The following is a 19220-nucleotide window of genomic DNA, read 5'->3' on the forward strand; positions in this document are numbered from 1 at the left end:
CTGCATTTGTGTGTGACAAAACTGTGACAGTATGCAGCTCATACTGCAGATGTGTGTGTGGGTCTCTGTGTGTGTGTGTGTATGTGTGTGTGTGTATGTGTGTGTGTGTGTGTGTGTGTGTGTGTGTGTGTGTGTGTGTGTGTGTGTGAACGCGTGTCAGAGACAGAGCCTCCCTACCACAGGCCTGCAGATCTCTATTGCCGTTGCTGATGATGCTGGCGATGCTGCCCTGCCCGGGCGTGAGGATGGCGTTCCAGGGCACAGAGCGCGTGTAGCACAGCTGGGGGTTATCGGAGATCAGGACCAAGCCGCCGTTGATGCGCTCGAGCGAACGCAAACCCAGAGACTCAATGTGCAGCGACTGGACCCCCAGAGATAGCACACTCCTGCAGGCAGAGACCAGAGAGGAAGCCACAGGGTTAAGCACTTCAGTGATGGAAGAGGACAATCCTGGGTTCCTACACTTGAGAGGAAGGATGGGACACCTATTTGCATTCTGGAAGGACAAATAAGGCCCCTATATGTACAGAGGAGAGGAACCATGTGGGTTAAACACTTCATTGGACCCTATATTGAATGCAGAGAGGACATTAGTTGATTCAAGGGAGAAGATGGTGTCAGAGAGCATGAAGCATAAAGCCAAAACAAAGGTGAGATATAAGCATATATTCTCTTTTGATCCCGTGAGGGAAATGATGGGATTGCTGGACACAGAAACAGCAAGAGGTTGAACCATGTGCAGGCGTGTACAATGCCACCTATCTTAGAACATATACAGCATGGCACGGTGCATGTCTGTAACATATGCATAGTATGTGTGTGTAATACAATGTGTGCATGCTATGTATGCGTGTGTGTGTGTGTGTGTGTGTGTGTGTGTGTGTGTGTGTGTGTGTGTGTGTGTGTGTGTGTGTGTGTGTGTGTGTGTTATATTTTGTGTTATGTTGTATATGCATGTGTGTGAGTATGAGGAATGTCTGCTGGGGGTTTGCTGTGTGTGTGGGGGTGCAGCAGCAGAATGTGACAGGAGCGATCGAGGAAGAGAAATGCTCAAAGCGAAAACAGTCCTCAGGATTAGCAGCATAAGTGAGGCGCGTGTCACTGTGGCACCTGCTGGATTCACTCTTGACGCATCAACACACACAAACACAAACACACACATACACAAGCAGAGTACACACACCCACACACATGCCGAGTACACATACACGCACACACACACTTACACGTGTTGAGCACACACAGACACAAACACTCTTACTAATAAATGCACATACAGGCATACACACACACTCTCTCTTTCTATTTCTTACCACCTAGCCACACCCCCCCCCCCCCCACACACACACACACAAACACACATACACACACACACACACACACACACACACACACACACACCTCACACATACAACACACCAATACTTCCCAGTAAAAGCCACGCCTCTGTGGAAGAGTCCATCCAGTACAAAGAACAATCATTAACTTTTACCACCATTGGAAGAGACTCACAGATAAACAATAACACACGCCGGAAAACACAGAGAGAAACAGAGAGAGAGAGAGAGAGAGAGAGAGAGAGATAGAGATAGAGAACAAGACGTGACAAGCAATTATGAGGCAGATAAAGTGATAAGCAGACCGCCTTGTGCACAGGTCAGCGTGGGAATGTGGAAACGGAGCGTTGAGAAGGATGCAGACACCAGCACTAGGACAGCCTGGGGAAGCTGTCAGAACCTGCGATGTGATGTGGTCCTAAATGCATGCACTGCTGTGTGTAGGGAGGGAACTGGGACATTTCTTTATATACTCACAGTACATGCATAGTCATCATAACTTATTCAGCTTTCAATGTGTGTGCACTGGCATTTTGGCATTCTGCTGAGATAAGAGGTGTGCTAACGAAAATCCAAGCAGGCAGACAAACAGAAAGACAGAGAGCCAGGACACGGAGAAGTGTTCTTACTTGTAAAGCATCCTTCCTCGGATCAATTTCAGGTTCTCAAACACACTCAGATTTTTCATATTTGCTGGCCAGTCCTCGATGTACAAATATCCTGAAACACACACAGACACACATGTGAGCACACACTATGTAACACTGCACAGTTTGTCACACTGTAATACAAAAATGTAAATATAAACAGATACACACATGCATGCATGTATGTGCATATGTGTATAGTGTATGTATGTATGTATGTATGTATGTATGTATGTGAAACATAGGTGTTATCAATGTACAACACCTGTGATCTCCTCTAGATTCCTGAACACCTCCAGCTGGGCTGGGAGAAGGCCTGACAGATTGGACCCTGGGTCTCTGGATCAGGAAGAAAACATTTGTACAAGATAAGATACATCACCACCTTCGCAGTCATGTTGACATAAGAGAATAATGCTAAAATGTAAGATATTTCTCTCATAGCAATATCTGTCTGTGAATGTCTTGGAATGCGGGTTAATCGATTTGGTGCATTTCTCGAATCATCATTAACATTTGCACAACAGTTCACAGTTCATCAGTGCATTTTTAAAAACAATTAATGCAAAGATAGATCGATAGATAGATAGATACTTTATTGATCCCTAGGAGAAATTCAAGAAACAGCACCATATAGTGGATTACCTGCAAAATCGGGTTTCTTGCTCAAAATGCTTTGTCTGTGTCTCAAAAGCAAGTATTTCTACCAATGAAACTGTCAGTGCAGTCAAAATGACAAGTTCTTCGGACATTGTTTATGTCAAGACAGTCAAACTGTTTTGTCTTGTTATGACAATTTACTCTGTAGGTATTTCTAATGAACAATGTGGAAGGCATCACTATTTTCTATGTGGGACAGCTATTTCAAAACTACAAAGTTACACAATATTGTGTGTGGAGGGGGTTGATTGCAAGAGAGTGGATATGTTTCAAAGTTTTTATTGTTATAAAGAAAACAAAGACTTTTACATCCATAGTCTGCCGTTATGGTTGCCTCGGGTGTACTGTAGAGTGGGTAAGACTTTTTAGTGGCAGGCTAACACATACCGATGACTTGCATTAGCCTAGCACCTGTAAACTCTGCAACTAGAAGGACTGGATGAAACGTATTGAAAACGGCCTCCACGGTAAATATCACACTTGCTAACTTGGAAATGAGGTCCTATGTCCAAAATCCTGAACCACCCCTTTAAGCTGTTCTGGTTGTTTAGCAGATCTACTCACCCCTGGAAAGACTGGCTGAGGAAGGCCAGGCTGCCGTAGATTTTCTTGCAGTTAAGGAAGAGGTCGATGTTGGAGGAGTTCACAGCAGACACCCCCTGAAGAGAGCCCATACCCAGCCCCTGGCACACTGAAGGAGTAGAAGAGAACTTGGTTAATGTGCACAAACACACACACACACACACATACACAAGCACACACACACACACACACACATACATACATACACACACATACACAAACAAACAAACAGAATAATGCACAGGTTTCTTCTTTGTGGATTTTTTGGTGATTTTCCTACTCACCTTTGTGGCAGTTTTCACATTTTTCACATTTTTGTATCTCTGGACCACCAGGCTGTGGAATGATGACTTCCTGGTTGTCCTGGGGGCAATAGAGTGTGCAGGCCACATCCATGGCTAGATAGTTATCTGTGTGTGTGTGTGTGTGTGTGTGTGTGTGTGTGTGTGTGTGTGAGTGAGTGAGTGAGCGGGTGAGTGAGAGAGAGAGAGAGAGAGAGAGAGAGAGAGAGAGAGAGGGAGATGGGGTGGGGTGAAGTTAGGACAGATAATAGATAAAACATGTTTAAGTTTAACCACAAAAAAATATTCTGTCACTTTTGTGCATTTCTCAAATCAAATTCACTGCACCACACAGTGGATTACCTGCAAAAACACTTTTCAAAATGCTTAGTTTATGTCTCAAAAGCAAATATTTATGCCAATCAACATGTCAGTACCATCAGATTTATTCCTGTGCCACTGCTATGAACAAGATAATCAAAATTCAGTAACAGTTTACTCTGAACAGGCAGTTTTGAGAATTTCAATTCTGATCTGAGAAATGCACTAAAGCGAGTAAGACTGTAAGACTAAGACTAAAACTGTAAAATAAGTCCCTTAAGAATGAACAAACACCCATATAGAATACAGTGTATATATGCAAAATGATATCAGCAACGCTGAGATTGTCTTAAGAAAGACATTAGATTCAAGAGGCAAATTCAGATGGGACTTACAATATGAGGGGAGAATAGGAAAGAAAGAAAGAAAGAAAGAAAGAAAGAAAGAAAGAAAGAAAGAAAGAAAGGAAGGAAGAAAGAAAGAAATACATAGAATGAGCTGTGTACGTGTACACAGAAAATAGACAGTCAGTCAATGAGAAAATAAAAGAGGTGTGAAGATGTAACATGCATGTCTTGTCTTTATGCAGGCGACCCTAAAGCTGAGCCTCTTGATAGACAGATAGATTGATAGATGGATAGATAGATAGATAGATAGATAGATGGATAGATAGATAGATAGATAGATAGATACATACATAGATACATAGATAGATATATGCAGTGGTGCTTACACGGGCAGGTCTTGACGCAGGTGGCACCGAAGTTGAGCCTCTTGTTTGGGTTGGGCTTGGACTGGTAGGTATTGGGGTCATAGATGGTGGGAGGGGGGCAGCTCTCCCTACAGGTGCCATTGTTGTTAAAGTGACGACACACCTTCAGGGAGGGACAGAAACAGTGGGTTGTTCTAATCTTGCTAAAAAACAGTCAAAAAGGGGACTTTTGTGGTGTGTTTGTGAGTGTTCATGTGTGCATATGCATGTGTGTGTGCATTTACGTGTGTGTGTGTGTGTGTGTGTGTGTGTGTGTGTGTGTGTGTGTGTGTGTGTGTATGCATGTGTGTCTACTCACAAAGCAGTCTGTGTCTCTGGGTCCAGTACAGCCAGCAGCACACTGTATGTGGCAACAGTCACTAGACCTGTCACCTTTACAACGCGGACAACCCTGACAATGCACATGAGTTACTACAGAGGGAGAGGGAGAGGGAGGGAGAGAGGGAGAGAGATCCTTTACATCATTCACATACGTTATATATATATATATATATATATATAAGTTCAATCCAGTATATTTACATCACTTTGTTGACACTACAAAACAACAACAATTTCATTACCCATGTAAACAATTAGCCTAATTAGTAGAAAAATAATTGTTGACCAAGGAGCATAGCTAGGGGGAGAGAGAGAGCTAGAGGGAGAGAGAGAGAGAGTGAGAGAGGGGGGGAAGGAGAGCTAGAGGGAGAGAGAGAGAAAGGAGAAAGGGCAGGGAAGGGAGGGAAAATGTTGTGTGACTTGCAGGGCTAAGTATTACAACTTACAAGCTTCAATGTCTCTGTAGCTGCCTGTCAGCTCTAGCTGATGGCTGCAGCAACTCAAGATAGGTAGAACCAATTATTATTTTTTTATTTTTCGTACTCGGTAACCTCGAGAAACAGAGATCTATGTGAAAAATTGCCGGGATTCTCCTTGAAGCATATGCTTTGCTGTATTTTGTCTGGGCTAAACTTAAGGACTTTACAATACTTCCATTGTCTCGAAGTACTCAATGCACTGTGTCTTTACAAGGTTTACATAAGTTAAAGGTCAAATCAGCAATTATACGAGATTTCAAGCCCATCAATTTTTTTGTCACATTCAGAAATCATCTCCTTACGACCACTAGCTGCCCATTCGGTGAGTAGGCTACACTGTAATAAAAAACCCGGTCTCTGTAGGCAGCCCAGGCTCCGAAAACTACAAACAAACAAAGTGGGGGCACAAACAAAAATGGAACCCTGCGTAGAGTTTTAATGGAAATACTGAAGGTAGGTGTGACTACCTCTCTGGCATGTTTCATTTGGTCTTTGGCTAAAATATACTGTACATTGTTTTGGACAAAAGCGTCTGCTAATAAATTTAAATATAAACATAAACACAAACAAAAGTGACTTCCTACGCATGCTGGTCGCTGACTGCACCTTTAAGTAACACATCTATCTATCTATCTATCTATCTATCTATCTATCTATCTATCTATCTATCTATCTATAAATTACAGGAACGTCTGCCTGTCTGTCTGTCATTCGCATATCTCTCGAGCCGTTTGTCTGATTGATTGCAAACTTGGCAGGTGTCTTGCTACGGGCAAGAGTAAGTGCAGTGCCAAGTTGGTCAGTCACTTATAGGCTACCAGAGATTGTTTTTGAGTCATATAATTGCAAATTTCTGATGCATTTTTTTTTCCTATCCTATTTTTAAAGCTGGCCTACCTGCGGGCATGTAATTGGGCTAAGTTTTTTTTTACACGAATAGCATGTCTGAACAGGCACTGAACTAGTTGTCTATTTGTAAGAGGTAGGCCTAATGCATCAAACATACGCTTAAGGTAGTTAAACACTGTATCTTGAAACCCCCAAAAATGCATATGAGACAAGAAAGACAGACAAGCAAGCGCTTAGACATTAAGATGGGTACACATGGAGACGAACTGACACAAAACAAGCAAAGACATCAGGCAGACAAAATGTCTAACATGGAAAATATAAGGACAAGAAATTAGGAACAATTGGCACACACAAAAAAAAAATGTAGACAAACAGATTGGCAGACAAACTCACACATTCTTGGCACACACGCATGCACGCACGCACGCACACACACACACACACACACATACACACACACACACACACACAGGGCTTACATATTTGGCAGTCATCTTCCGCGCTTCCCCAGCATCCTTTTGGTCCACAACTGGAGGCACAGCCTGGACCTGGTAGTCAAGATAAATAATATAGTCTTACAGACAGTTTACACACACACACACACACACACACACACACACACACACACACACACACACACAATAATATATTTTGTAAAAAGGTGTACATGCATATAACTAAACACCTAGAGAGAAACTCATACGCACACACACACACACACACACACACACACTCACAGCTGGCTGCTGGCACTGGCTGCAGGTGGCGCAATGTTCTGTACTTGTTCTTCGTGTCCAGGGTGTCGTCCCAATCTATGAGGCCGGGGTCGGGGTAGCAGAGGTTCGGATTCCTCTGGATGTCAACGCCACCCAACAGGATCTCTGAGGGGCGATCGGGGAGAGAAGCACAGAGGGAATCAGCATGGCTCTATACAGGGCTATTACACACACACACACACACACACACACACACACACACACACACACATATACACACACCTGTGAGGCTGCGCAGATTCAGTTGGCTGAGTAGGGTGTTCTCCAGGACGGCCAGTGAGTAGCTGGTGTTGAAGAGCTGACTGCCTCGGATGATGCGTAGATTCTCCAGAGGAATCACACCCACTGACACATTATACACCAGCACATAGCCCTGCACTTCCACGATATTCTACACACACACACATACACACATAAACACACAAATACACAGTTAGGGTGTATTCCCTGTGACTTGCACTGTAGGACTGTGCACTTTCACAAACACACCTCACACACAACGGGACAGTCGCTGGCTTCTTTGACCTGGTGGCTACTGGCTAGCTACATGCAGCCATGAAGTAACTTAATGGTGGATGATTCAGTGTGCACATCCGGAGAGCCCAACACTATCTGTGTTCACAGCCTGGACACTCCGGAGGGATTTTTTCCCTTCTCACGATTTGGACGTATTTTTTTTTGGGCCCATTTTTCTTTTTTCCTGTATCCGTGAACTCTAAGGAGCTCCACACACAGGGCTTCTCATCCAAGGAGACATTGCGTGGGCTGGTCCAGCCCTGGGAGGTAACGTGAGGTGCGTTTAAATTCGCAAAAACATAGGCGAACGTTTGCAAAGAGTTTGAGGAGGTAGTTCTCCCCTAACATGTTGGGAGTGGGACGGAGAGTTACCATCAAAGATCTTAGTGCGTAGTGCTACACAAAATCGTTCAAATGTATCTGTTCATACAAACATCTTCGCCTCTGTTCAAGGAATTTGAACGCACCTCTGGTGTTCCCTTGTATCCACTTTGCTTCATACATACGAACACGTTATGGCACACATTTAGGTTAGTGACTTGGGTATGGGCAACACTTCAAATCCCAGTTAGTTCTTATCTGACCTGGAGGAAGGAGAGGTCTGGGTTGCCACGCAGATGTGTGATCTCCAGGTTGCCGTGGACGATGCGGCAGTTGGTGTAGAGCTGCCTGAGTATCTCATAGTGATTCTCCTGACTGGACAGCAGAGACGTCTTCATATCTGTGCCCAGACATACTGCACACACACACACACACACACACACACACACACACACACACACAGACACACACACACAAAGATCAGGGATCAGTTATACAGTTATACACAACCCTTCTCACTGCCTCTCTTTTTCTTTCTCTTTCTCTCACACACAAAAACACACATACAGAAACCCTCCATGGAGTATAAATGTTTTGATCTCTCTCTCCCCCCCCCTCTCTCACACACACACTCTCTCTCTCACACACACACACACACACACACCTCCCCCCAGGCCTGTATCACCTTCCCCATTTTTTCCCAAGCAGAGCTGCACACAGGAAATGCCTCTGTGTCCCATCAGCCAGATGGACGGAAACAGGAGATAGAGTTCTTATCATTTATGAGTGTGTGTGTGTGTGTGTGTGTCTAATGTGAAAGGTATCTCTGCAGTTCACTCAAGAGCATTTATAACTCTGACTTAAATGTGTGTGTGTGTGTGTGTGTGTGTGTGTGTCACCACACACATGTATATGAGTTTGTCTTTCTCTCTCTCTTTGAGTGTGTTTGTGTGTGTGTGTGTATTAGCGGTGTATGTAAAGGTGCACGTTATTCGTACCGAACCATTTACAGGTACAGGACGTTAGGTTCAATACAGATGCATACTGAATGTACCAAATGTAGTCTTTAGCAGTAATCAGTAGGCTCTTTTGCTTGCGGACCATGTTTCAAATTCGAGTTCCCACACAAACACTTTAATTAACTAACAATGTCAGTTTTGTCAGTTAACATCAAAGTACATTTGACACCAAATACTATTCCCATTACTCATCAAAAATATTGTCAGTGAATTAAGTTAGCAGTACCTACAGGCACACTGTACCAAAAATTTATCGAACCTGACTTCAAAACCGAGGTACACACCGAACTATGATTTTTGCGTACCGTTACACCCCTAGTGTGTGTGTGTGTGTGTCTGTGTGTGTAAGTCTGTGTGACATCCTGACCTATATTTACCGATACTCTACAGAGGGCCTTGGACCAGCTGGGTCAGGGCTAAGGGGGGACTAATCGCATTCAGTCCAGTTAAACGGACCAAGTGTGAAGGCAACCTTAAGTTCTTACTTCATAATGTTCCAAAGGTGCTCTTACCTAAGATGTCAGCAAGAATGACTGAATACAAGCTTTGAGAGTAGGACTGTGTGTGTGTCAGTGTAGTGTGTTGGGTTTGTCTGTGTGTGTGTGTCATTTATCCGTCAATGTGTTTGTCTGTTTATCTATGTGTTTGTCTTCATATTTGTCTGTTTTCCATCTGTGTGTCTGTTTATATGTCTGAGTGTATGTATTTTGTATATTTGCCTGTCTATTTCTGTATGTGTGTGTGTGTGTCTTTACTGAATGCCAGAACAGCCGTGCCTGTGTTCCCCCACTTAAAAGCCTCTCCTGCTGCAGTCCTCTGCCCCTCACTCTTTATATAGGCCTGCCCCTGCAAATCTCACTTCCATGGGGAATCTGTGTGTGTGTGTGTGTGTGTGTGTGTGTGTGTATGTGTGTGTGTGTGTGTGTGTGGATAGGCCGGCTGGTGGCCTTGAATAGAAACTCTTTCCTACCCACCCCCATTCCTCCCTCTCTCGCACTGTGTGTGAGTGTGTGTCTGTATCCCTCTCTTTCTCTCTGTCTCTCTCACTCACACTCTCTTTCTCTCACACACACACATACACACACTGTGTGTGAGTGTGTCTGTATCTTTCCCCCAGACAGGAACAAGTGTTATGTGTTATGTATGTGTCAGAGCTCCACAAAGCAGTGTTGCTGACACCCAAACAACACAGAAGACTCATGGAGGCCCCGGTGGCTGCTAGCGCAGACGCTAATTCCCGCTAATGCTCGCTAGACACCACTCAATTGCTTGGTGTCCTGGCAACCTGGCTTGGAAAGCTAGCCACATGCCAAATGGTTTCTGTGGTAACATTGTGGAGTTATTGGGGGTATAGTAAAAAGTACACACACACACACACACAAATTCCAAGTCTACCATGGAGAAAGTGCTTATCTTGCTAGAGTTAAACCACCTCCGTTTGAAAATCACTCCAAGCGACAACACAAAAAAACCGACACAAAAGTTGGCCAGGCCATGACTGTCAATGGCTACCGCATAATTGAAAGAAGGCTTTTTATTAACAAAACAAAATGAATTTGGTTTTCATTTTATGGATTATTTATACTGTGTATATGTGCCTTTTGGGAAGGTATTTCATTGTAGGCTAGTTTCCATGTTTCTCAGAAACCTGCCTTGGTAGTTCGCAGGATGTGATTGATGGAGGAAAGCGAGTTCCTTGTGTGTGTGTGTGTGTGTGGTTGACATGACATGGCCTTTTTTTGGTCCAATGTGTCAAAGATAGGTAAATTATAGAAAAATATGTCAAAAACTATGGTGATATTGTTCAGAAAATGCTGTTTTATATGAACATACAGAGCATTCATGGGATTAATCTTCCATTTTTTCACAATTTTCAGCCAAACCAGAAAAAGCTCATATGGCGTGACTGTCCCAGGCACATTTCACAAATTTTGATTTTGAATAAAAACAAGAAAAATAAATTCATTTTCTGTTTATTCAATCATATATTGATAACCCAGATGCCTACTAAAATAATTCCGTGGAAATGCATGGATTCCAGTTGCTGCTACTGGAAGAAACTGTAATCCATGCATTTCCACAGAATTATTTTTGGAATCTGATCCCTTATCATACCTGTTCATTCTTACTCGTCGCTCGACTTATCGTGACTAAATTCAAGATGGCTGCAAACGCTAAACTTTGTGAAGATACTGTCTGTATAAATCGTCTTGTAAGTAAATAGCATTCAAGTATTTGAACAAGGTAAGACTGGTGAAATGTATGCACCTTACTGCTGTGATGTAGTCTAGTTAGCTGTAGTGGGTATACTGTGATCAACCCCAAATATTAATACCTATCCTTGTCTGTTTTAAGTGGGTATACTGAGATGGTGATGCTTTTTAAGTGGGTATACCAGAGACTTTCTAATGAGGAGACACATCACTCAAAAAATCCTCCATAGAAATGCATGGGGCTAGTTTGTAACGCCAATATGGCCGTTGTCTACACATATCCCACCCCTTCCTCGGCAAAACTTCGACATGTGAATACATTGAGCCAATCATGTGGTGTGATGTGAAGACATCGTGCCAATCATGTGTTGTGAAGTTGCCGCTGGAGCAAGATTGGTGTCGTGAAGCCTTGCGCACGCACATTTCTGCCGAATAGGATGTCCGATGAGTGCCCAAAAAGCGTTGCAATATGGCCGTTGAGTGGAGGGACTTGCCTAAAAGGACTTTGGGTATACTGCGTATAGTCCTGCATATCACGTAGACTACGTGCCTCTGCCTTACTGAACAAGGGATTTTCTGTGTATGGATGTTGACCGGTTCTTGGCCCCTCAGTGTATGATGTGGCCCCTTTGTGGCCCCTGTCTCAGAAAAATCCTAGAACCGCCACTGGGTGTGACCCCATATCATATAGTGTGACCGGGTTTTCTCGTCACACCATATGGTTTATTTGTCACACTGTATGATAGAAACTGCATTTTCCTACATAAATAATGTTTTTTCATACATATGTTTAACTCATAATTAAGTGTAATATATATTTTGACATATTTAACATGATTTACCATTTATTATTTAAGATGTGCAACTATTGTATGTATTGCAAATCACACACACATAAATCACCCTCACACACACTCACTCACTCACTCTACAGCCTTGGATACAAAAGATACATATTTGACATTCTAAATATCAATAGTAGCCTGAGAAAATAAATTCTGGTGTAAACAGTAATATTTATGTTGTCTTTAGCACTATAAGTAATTGCAACAATTTAATCTGACTATAATGCAGGAAAAGTTTTTAAATTATCTGAATAAATTGTTGAATTTGTCTTTTAACAGATATAAAGAGAATAAACTCAAAGGGGAACTACAAACATTCAGATTGAAGCCCACCATTGAGAAGAGAAAAACTCAGGGAACCCAAGAGCTATACAATATTTGGTGGCATTCTGTTTTACATAGTTGTAGTTTCTGAAAGTGAACCTTTACATGATATACCTGTCTTAAACTGTCTTTTGTTGCTAGTGAAATACATTTAATACACATTTTTGTATTAACAGATTGTTATGTGGTAGAAATTCTGAAAATAAAAAGGCTTTTGGGGTCTAAATCATACAAATCTCAATGGAACAGATATAAATTAGGGTCAGCAAAAGTCACAAGCATTTTCTTTCTTTTATATCAAGGTATGTCAAAATGAATATGACGTTTATTGAAAGATTGAGGACATATGCCTTACTCTGTGTATTGATGAAGAAATATACTGTACAATGTAATAAGTGTGTACAAGGAAATGCTAGATCTTGATGAAGTAATGATAGAAGATTATAATACATTGCTCACATTAAAAACAAAATACCCCATTATAATTTTACACACAATAACTTTCATGTCACACCATATGACAATTTTAGTCACTACCACAACTAATTAGTGAATAAATATGAATTTCAACACAAAATCTAAAAGACCAAACATATTTTTGGGAATGGAAGGGTCAGTACAACAGGACTAAGTGATTTCCAAGCCTAATATCTGAATTTTTTTTCAAATTTTTTTTTTCGGCCTAAAACGTCAACCACCCACGTACGAACTGATGACCTAAACCTGCCCTGCAAGTGGCTGTGCAAGCAAACCTGGCCACACCTGTGCATGGCAGATAGCCAGGCAGGAAATGGGGCACTCTGTGTGTGTGTGTGTGTGTGTGTGTGTGTGTGTGTGTGTGTGTGTGTTTGTGTGTCTGTTGTTTACTAAGTCACTTGGGCAGATTGTGTTTACCCATGCCTCTGCAGGCCATTTGATCCATGGACCCATCCAGACTGACCCATCCCAATCTGATAGCTTTGCTTGGCTAACCAAATGATTCAATCTCAGGAACATATCAAGCCACAGTTCTCTGTGGCACCAAAGACACAGCCAGAGCCACACACATCTAATTTATACATCTTTACAGTATCTTATAGCTTGCACTATACATTTCACCCCTATTTGTTTTGTTATTGTATTTGTTTTGTGCAGAACACATGTACTGATTCATTTATCGGTGAAAATTCCACCTCAAAATCCACAAGACTGGAATTAAACCTAAATGCACCTACAAATCCACGAGACTGGAATTAAACCTAAATGCTTAATGACGTCTCTAAATCTCCTTTATACTTCACTGCACACAATGGAAAATGCGAAACTCAAGATTTGACATTACTCTGCAGTAGCTCCAGGGTGTTCTTATTGTTGCAGGATTCCTCTCACATTAACTTACACCACCACAGGCACTTTGCCCCCTAGTAGAGAACTCTGTGCTCCAGACTAAAAGACCTCTGTACATTCCTCTCTCTCTCACACTCTCTGTCCCTCTTTCTGTCTCTCTCTCTCTCTCTCTCTCTAACACACACACTCAGGGAACAAACGAGTATTGCTCAACCGACAGGAAGAACCGGATATATACCAGTCGAGTGCATCAGGAGTGTGAAGAGGATTTAATTCTACCAAAAAACACAACAATACACTGATAGGTAGCAGCAAGGCAAGCTGTAGGCACATCCATGCACACACGCACACACACACACACACACACACAAGACACCATGACCTAATATACGGTACGGTACATACCAAAACACTGACAGGTCAGATAGAATCAGTGGTATCAGCGACACGCTAATGGATACATACATACCGATACACCTACCATCATAGTTCCTGTTTCTCAGAGGGCCTTACTACAGAGTGAGGCAACTGGCTAACCTGAGTAACCGTCTGTAAAAGAACACGGCACTGAGCAGCTAGTTTCTAAAGTAACGTGTTGATTGGAGATCAGTGAATTCAGGAGTAACCACTGATCTCTAATGTGCAGTGTTCTTTTACAGATTTAAGTTACCTGGGTGAGCCAGTAACCTTACTTCATAGTATACCTCTCTGGACTACAAATCTACACACTTGATTTAACCCACATTGCGGAGGTGATGCTCAGTACAGACATCAAACTGTCCAAAAAAAAAAAAGCGCAGACTCTTACTGCTCACTATCAAATGACAACGAAGAACACAACACACAGGTGAAAATGACAAAATCAGGTAAAATTTTACAGCAGTTGGATCTCACTAGTTGATAAAATCAGTTGGTATTTACCAAGGGGGTAGGCGAACGTTCGGAAAGCGCACCCCCTATGGGAGGCTCTGAGGCTCACTTGGTAAACTTTTTTTCTAAACCAATGCTAAAAATGATGTCATGAGCATGCGACTTTTTGTCGCACAGGAGAGAAGTAACCGTATTCTCGAAGACAGTCTGAGGGAAAGACCATGGGTAAGACATTTCGGAAAGCATCGAGGAAAAATGAAGTGATCTTTTGTTGGGTTGGCACTATGTGGGAACAAATCACCTACCATAGGCTGCACTTAAACTCGGAACACTCTGCGTACTATCAATTTTCTTAGCGCAGCTACCAGACAACTTACTGTGTTTCAGTCCATTGCTCAACGTCAAGTGTTTGACACTCGACTGATACTGAGGATGCACGGCATTTCGTAGACCAACAGAAAACTGGTTCAAATTGGCTTCACTTGTCTCTACTCAATTCCTTCGGAATGCCTCTGTCCATTTCTTTTACTGTCAATGGTATTTACAAGGTACAACAGTAACACTAAAGGTCCCAATCTATTGATGTCACAGCTGGTACCATGGTCACCAAATATACATTCACCAAACCCGCAGATTGGTTTCTACATGGTGAATTTCACATACTGCACACAAACACACACACACACACACACACACACACACACACACACATGTTCACTGTCTCACACAGACATACTTATAAGCTGACAGCATGCAGGTCTATCTCTGGCTTTGTGGTTGTCACATTAGTGGTTCCCTACATGCATCTTAGCACAAAAACACAACACTGTTCACAACTTCACACACTGCAAGTCACTAATGCTACTACATCCATAATATGATGTTGCATTGCATTTCATGTACTTATTGTTTTTCTGTATGGTTGTGTTAACCTGTTTTAACTTGCATGTAAAGTGACTTGGCGTATCTATAAAAGTGCTCTAACAAAATGTATTATTATTTTTGCAACTCAACACTTGTTTTATTACTGAATAGCCTCCCTCCCATCAGAAAACCAACAACATAAGTATTATTACCTCTATATAATTATTACATTGCCATTATAACAGTAATTACTATAACAACAAATATTTACAATATATATTTTTCCTTTGGATCCAATGATGTATTACTCTCATACTGGTCTCAAATAAGTCTCATATAAGTCACTTTTTGTAAATGTGTGCTACCTATACAATTTAATCCTCAACTTCAATCATATTACTGTAACCAAATCAACTGCAGCACATGGTGTTTATTTCTGAGGTGGGTGCAAGCTGGAGAAGCTCTTATCTCCTCCATCTAAACTTCATTTCTCACACAGCAGGAGTGAAGTTTCACTGTGTCTCTGCCTACACCTCTGTATCTGCGATCTTTGCCATCTTTTATCAGAGCCAGCAGCACACTTGAAATTCCAGTGAGACTTCTTGTTTTGGTGCCTGGAGAGGCAGAGTCATGTCAGACCAGCAGCACACACAACAGTTTGCTGTTGCAGAGGCTGTTTTTGTTCTGCAAGAGCATGTCAACAACAACAACAGTAATTGGGCCACAATTTCAATTTTAAGCATACTGAACCATGGAGTCATTCCACATGCAAAACATGTAATCCACTGTTTATCACAGTAATATGGCAAATATTTGTTCTCATATGAATGTGTGTGTGTGTGTGTGTGTGTGTATGTGTGTGTGTGTGTGCGTGTGCCCAGTCTGCGTGCATGCATGTGTGTGTATGCATGCGTACTGTTCAACATACATACAGTATCATGTACAATACACCATGGTATGTTCATCTTCCTGAATGATTTCTGAAATCTTTCAGTACTCCTGTCTGGAGGAGACCTGCCCTGGGTCACGTAGGAATACATTTGGCTAACTGAACTTCTAATGAAACCAAGCAAAGCTGAAGCCTGACACACCAGAATCAACACTTGACTTCATCAATGTTTTGCCACCAGCCTAATGAGTTACAAGATCTGCTGAAGAGGGAATGATTTTTTACGTCAGGACAAATTAAATATCTCGTGGATACACACACACACACACACACACACACAAGGAACTGTGTTCCCCCCTGTCAATTAAGAAACCATGTCAGTTATGCATAAAACTTCAGCCATCGACCTTTGGAATATCTTCTGTTGAACTGAACAGGGTGTGTTTGTATGTGTGTGACTGTGTGTGTGTGTGTGCGTGTGTGTGTGTGTGTGTGTGTGTGTGTGTGTGTGTGTGTGTGAGGGGTATTAGATTTAACTTATTTTATTTTCCTTGTCTTTATGAGAATCAGGTGGTTGACCATGCAGCACTCCTCACATAGACATTAAGTCTGCCTCTCAGAACAACTTCAATGCCAACGAGCAGTTATCAATAAACATACATAAGATCTGATTTATGTGATTTTAGGTAACCTGTAACACAAAAGTGGTATCGATAACACCTGGAACAGGTGCACCGGCAAGCTCTGATGTAAGACACACAATGAAGAAACTCCACAGTGTTTGCTGCTGAAGAAACTGTATCTAGACCAGTTGTTTGACCCATTGTGTTGGCCTAATGTTCTGAGACAAGTCTCTTTTAAGGATAGTGCTTTTGGATCTAGACCCTATTTTCATATATTTACGTAGATTTTATGGCATTTTTGCATTTCTCTCTCATTGCAAAGTCCAAAGAGTATTTTCGTTTAACTTATAAAAAGTAGGGTTGCAACAATTACTCAATAACTCGATTAGTTGTCAACTACGACTAAATTAACGGCCAACTATTTTGATAACCAATTCATCAATTTGTAACATTTAAAGGACAATGCCTCAAAGTTCTCTGATTACAGCTTCTTACAGTCAATCTTTAAATCTTTAGGCCTACTTACTCCTCTGTTACAGTAAACTAAATATTTTTGATGTTTGGACAAAACAAGGTATTTGAAGATGTGATCTTGGGCTCTGGGAAACATTGATTTTCTTTACTGTTTTATCGTTCAAACAACTGATCAATTAATCGTCTATTAATAGTTAATTGAAGTCCCCAAGAAGAATTGATTTTACATTTCCTTCAAGGGGTCTCGGTTGCTGGCCCTGTAGATGTTGGTCAGTCTAGCTCGTGTGTGGACAACATACACAGATGACAGCTGTAAGAATTTTCTTTAGACTGAGGTGCTGAACAGGTGTTTGTTTACCATGTTAAGCAACCACTACAACAGATACAATGAGGAAGTTGTTTTAAGTACTATTGTAAAACCAAGTTGCAAAGCAGGTTCCAAAGCTTAGGCTACTTGGAAGTGACTGTTTTACACTCCATGCGTGGTGGTTAACAATCACCCTCCATTTCTTCTGTTCTCATATTGTGCGAGTCAAATGTAAGAAATCGACAAATTGTTACACGTAGGCCTATTACAATTACGCATTTCGTCCGTTGGAGACTGTCGGTTAATGAATTTTCACTCACAACTCGAGTCTGGCGAGGGGGTGGCTCGTTTCAGCTGCAGGAATGTGCTCTATTGTCGTTCCAAGCGACATACAGTGCTCAGATCCAACTTAATTTGCCGTTCCACATTCAAAAAGATACTTGCTAAGAAATATGTGAAGCACTGGGGTGACTGTTGAGATCACTACGTATTAATTCCGTTAAAGACAGAGACCCATATCAGTGTTACCCACCTTTGGCAGCCGTTCGCGGAACTCCAAAAATCAGAACCCAGAGAAGCACTAAAGTTCTCGCCGCCTCCATCGAGCGCAACCAACATTAGTCCATATTCCCTCCAGTAACGTATAACGTATTCCACTCAAGTGCCGCTCTTCAACACGTTTCTTCTTGTAAATCCTCCCCGCATGTAAGATCAAGTGGTTGTTTTCTCCGCCAAGTCCCAGAACACAACTTCCTGCCTGGAATTTCGACTGTGTGCGCCTGGCAAAGCTGGGTCAGTCCGTCCGTGCGTGTTGACTGCGTTCGTAGTAGAGTGTGTCATAGGAGGCGCGTTCCCGTCGAGAGCAGGGGTGGGGACTTGCAGTTGCGGACGGCAGACTTCGATGACTGCCCTCCTACAGTCAGAAGTCACTAGGCGAACAGGACGGGGACTACTCACTCAACTTACCCAGTGACGTTACTGCCTTGTCTTGCTCAAGGCGAGTGTGCAGATTTGAGCGCCCTTTTTAAAATACGCGTCATACTGGATGTATGGTTTCTACTTAACTGGTAAAACTGCGTTACACTAACGTACATAAGGGGGACTCAATAAAACTCGATGAAACCCAGGAGTATTGGCGCCCCAAGCAATGACATGTCACCTGTCAAATGCAGTCATTGCAGTTGGTGATTGAATCACTTGCCATTAAGCACACGTTATAACAGTGTCATCAATAGACGAATTACCCCCATCCTCGTTATTTCCTCATGCTCGACCATGATGTGGGCTACAGCAACTAATTAGTTACTTCATTAACATAGGTTTTTGATTGTTGCACTTTCCGCATGCGTTTTTCAAGCGCTTGGAATACGGAGATATCATCGGTGCATTTCTGACATAGTTCACAGGGCACTTTCCCCCCTTCAGCGCCGGCGGAGGGGGAAGCGAAGGAAGAAGAATAAAGCCTATTCATCCGAAACCATCCGACCCCCCAACAGACACACACACACAGACACACACACATACACACACTCCTCCTCCAATCCATAATATGGACAGCAACTTTCTTTCTCCTTTTCCTTTCCTTCATTCTATTTGAGTTT

General features: G+C 42.2%; 1 protein-coding gene across 1 annotated transcript in view; it reads right to left on the reverse strand.

The window, feature by feature from the left end:
• Positions 1–18481, reverse strand: part of erbb2 (erb-b2 receptor tyrosine kinase 2) — a 37675-nt gene extending 19194 nt beyond the window's left edge. Inside the window, exons 1-12 of the mRNA XM_076298498.1 lie at positions 18152–18481; positions 8129–8280; positions 7251–7419; positions 6990–7133; positions 6732–6800; positions 4899–5011; positions 4562–4703; positions 3511–3636; positions 3209–3335; positions 2250–2323; positions 1967–2057; positions 178–386 (exon numbers count right to left, since the gene is read on the reverse strand). Of these exons, the coding sequence (XP_076154613.1) occupies positions 178–386; positions 1967–2057; positions 2250–2323; positions 3209–3335; positions 3511–3636; positions 4562–4703; positions 4899–5011; positions 6732–6800; positions 6990–7133; positions 7251–7419; positions 8129–8280; positions 18152–18221 (1486 nt within the window). The 5' untranslated portion in view covers positions 18222–18481. The remainder of the gene's footprint in view (positions 1–177; positions 387–1966; positions 2058–2249; positions 2324–3208; positions 3336–3510; positions 3637–4561; positions 4704–4898; positions 5012–6731; positions 6801–6989; positions 7134–7250; positions 7420–8128; positions 8281–18151) is intronic.
• Positions 18482–19220: the final 739 nt, after the last annotated feature.

This window comes from Alosa pseudoharengus, unplaced genomic scaffold (genome assembly GCF_046254945.1).
Source record: "Alosa pseudoharengus isolate Yale_2024_CS ecotype anadromous, Long Island Sound unplaced genomic scaffold, YU_APseudo_1.1 YU_APseudo_1.1_scf_21, whole genome shotgun sequence".
Taxonomy (NCBI): Eukaryota; Metazoa; Chordata; class Actinopteri; order Clupeiformes; family Clupeidae; genus Alosa; species Alosa pseudoharengus.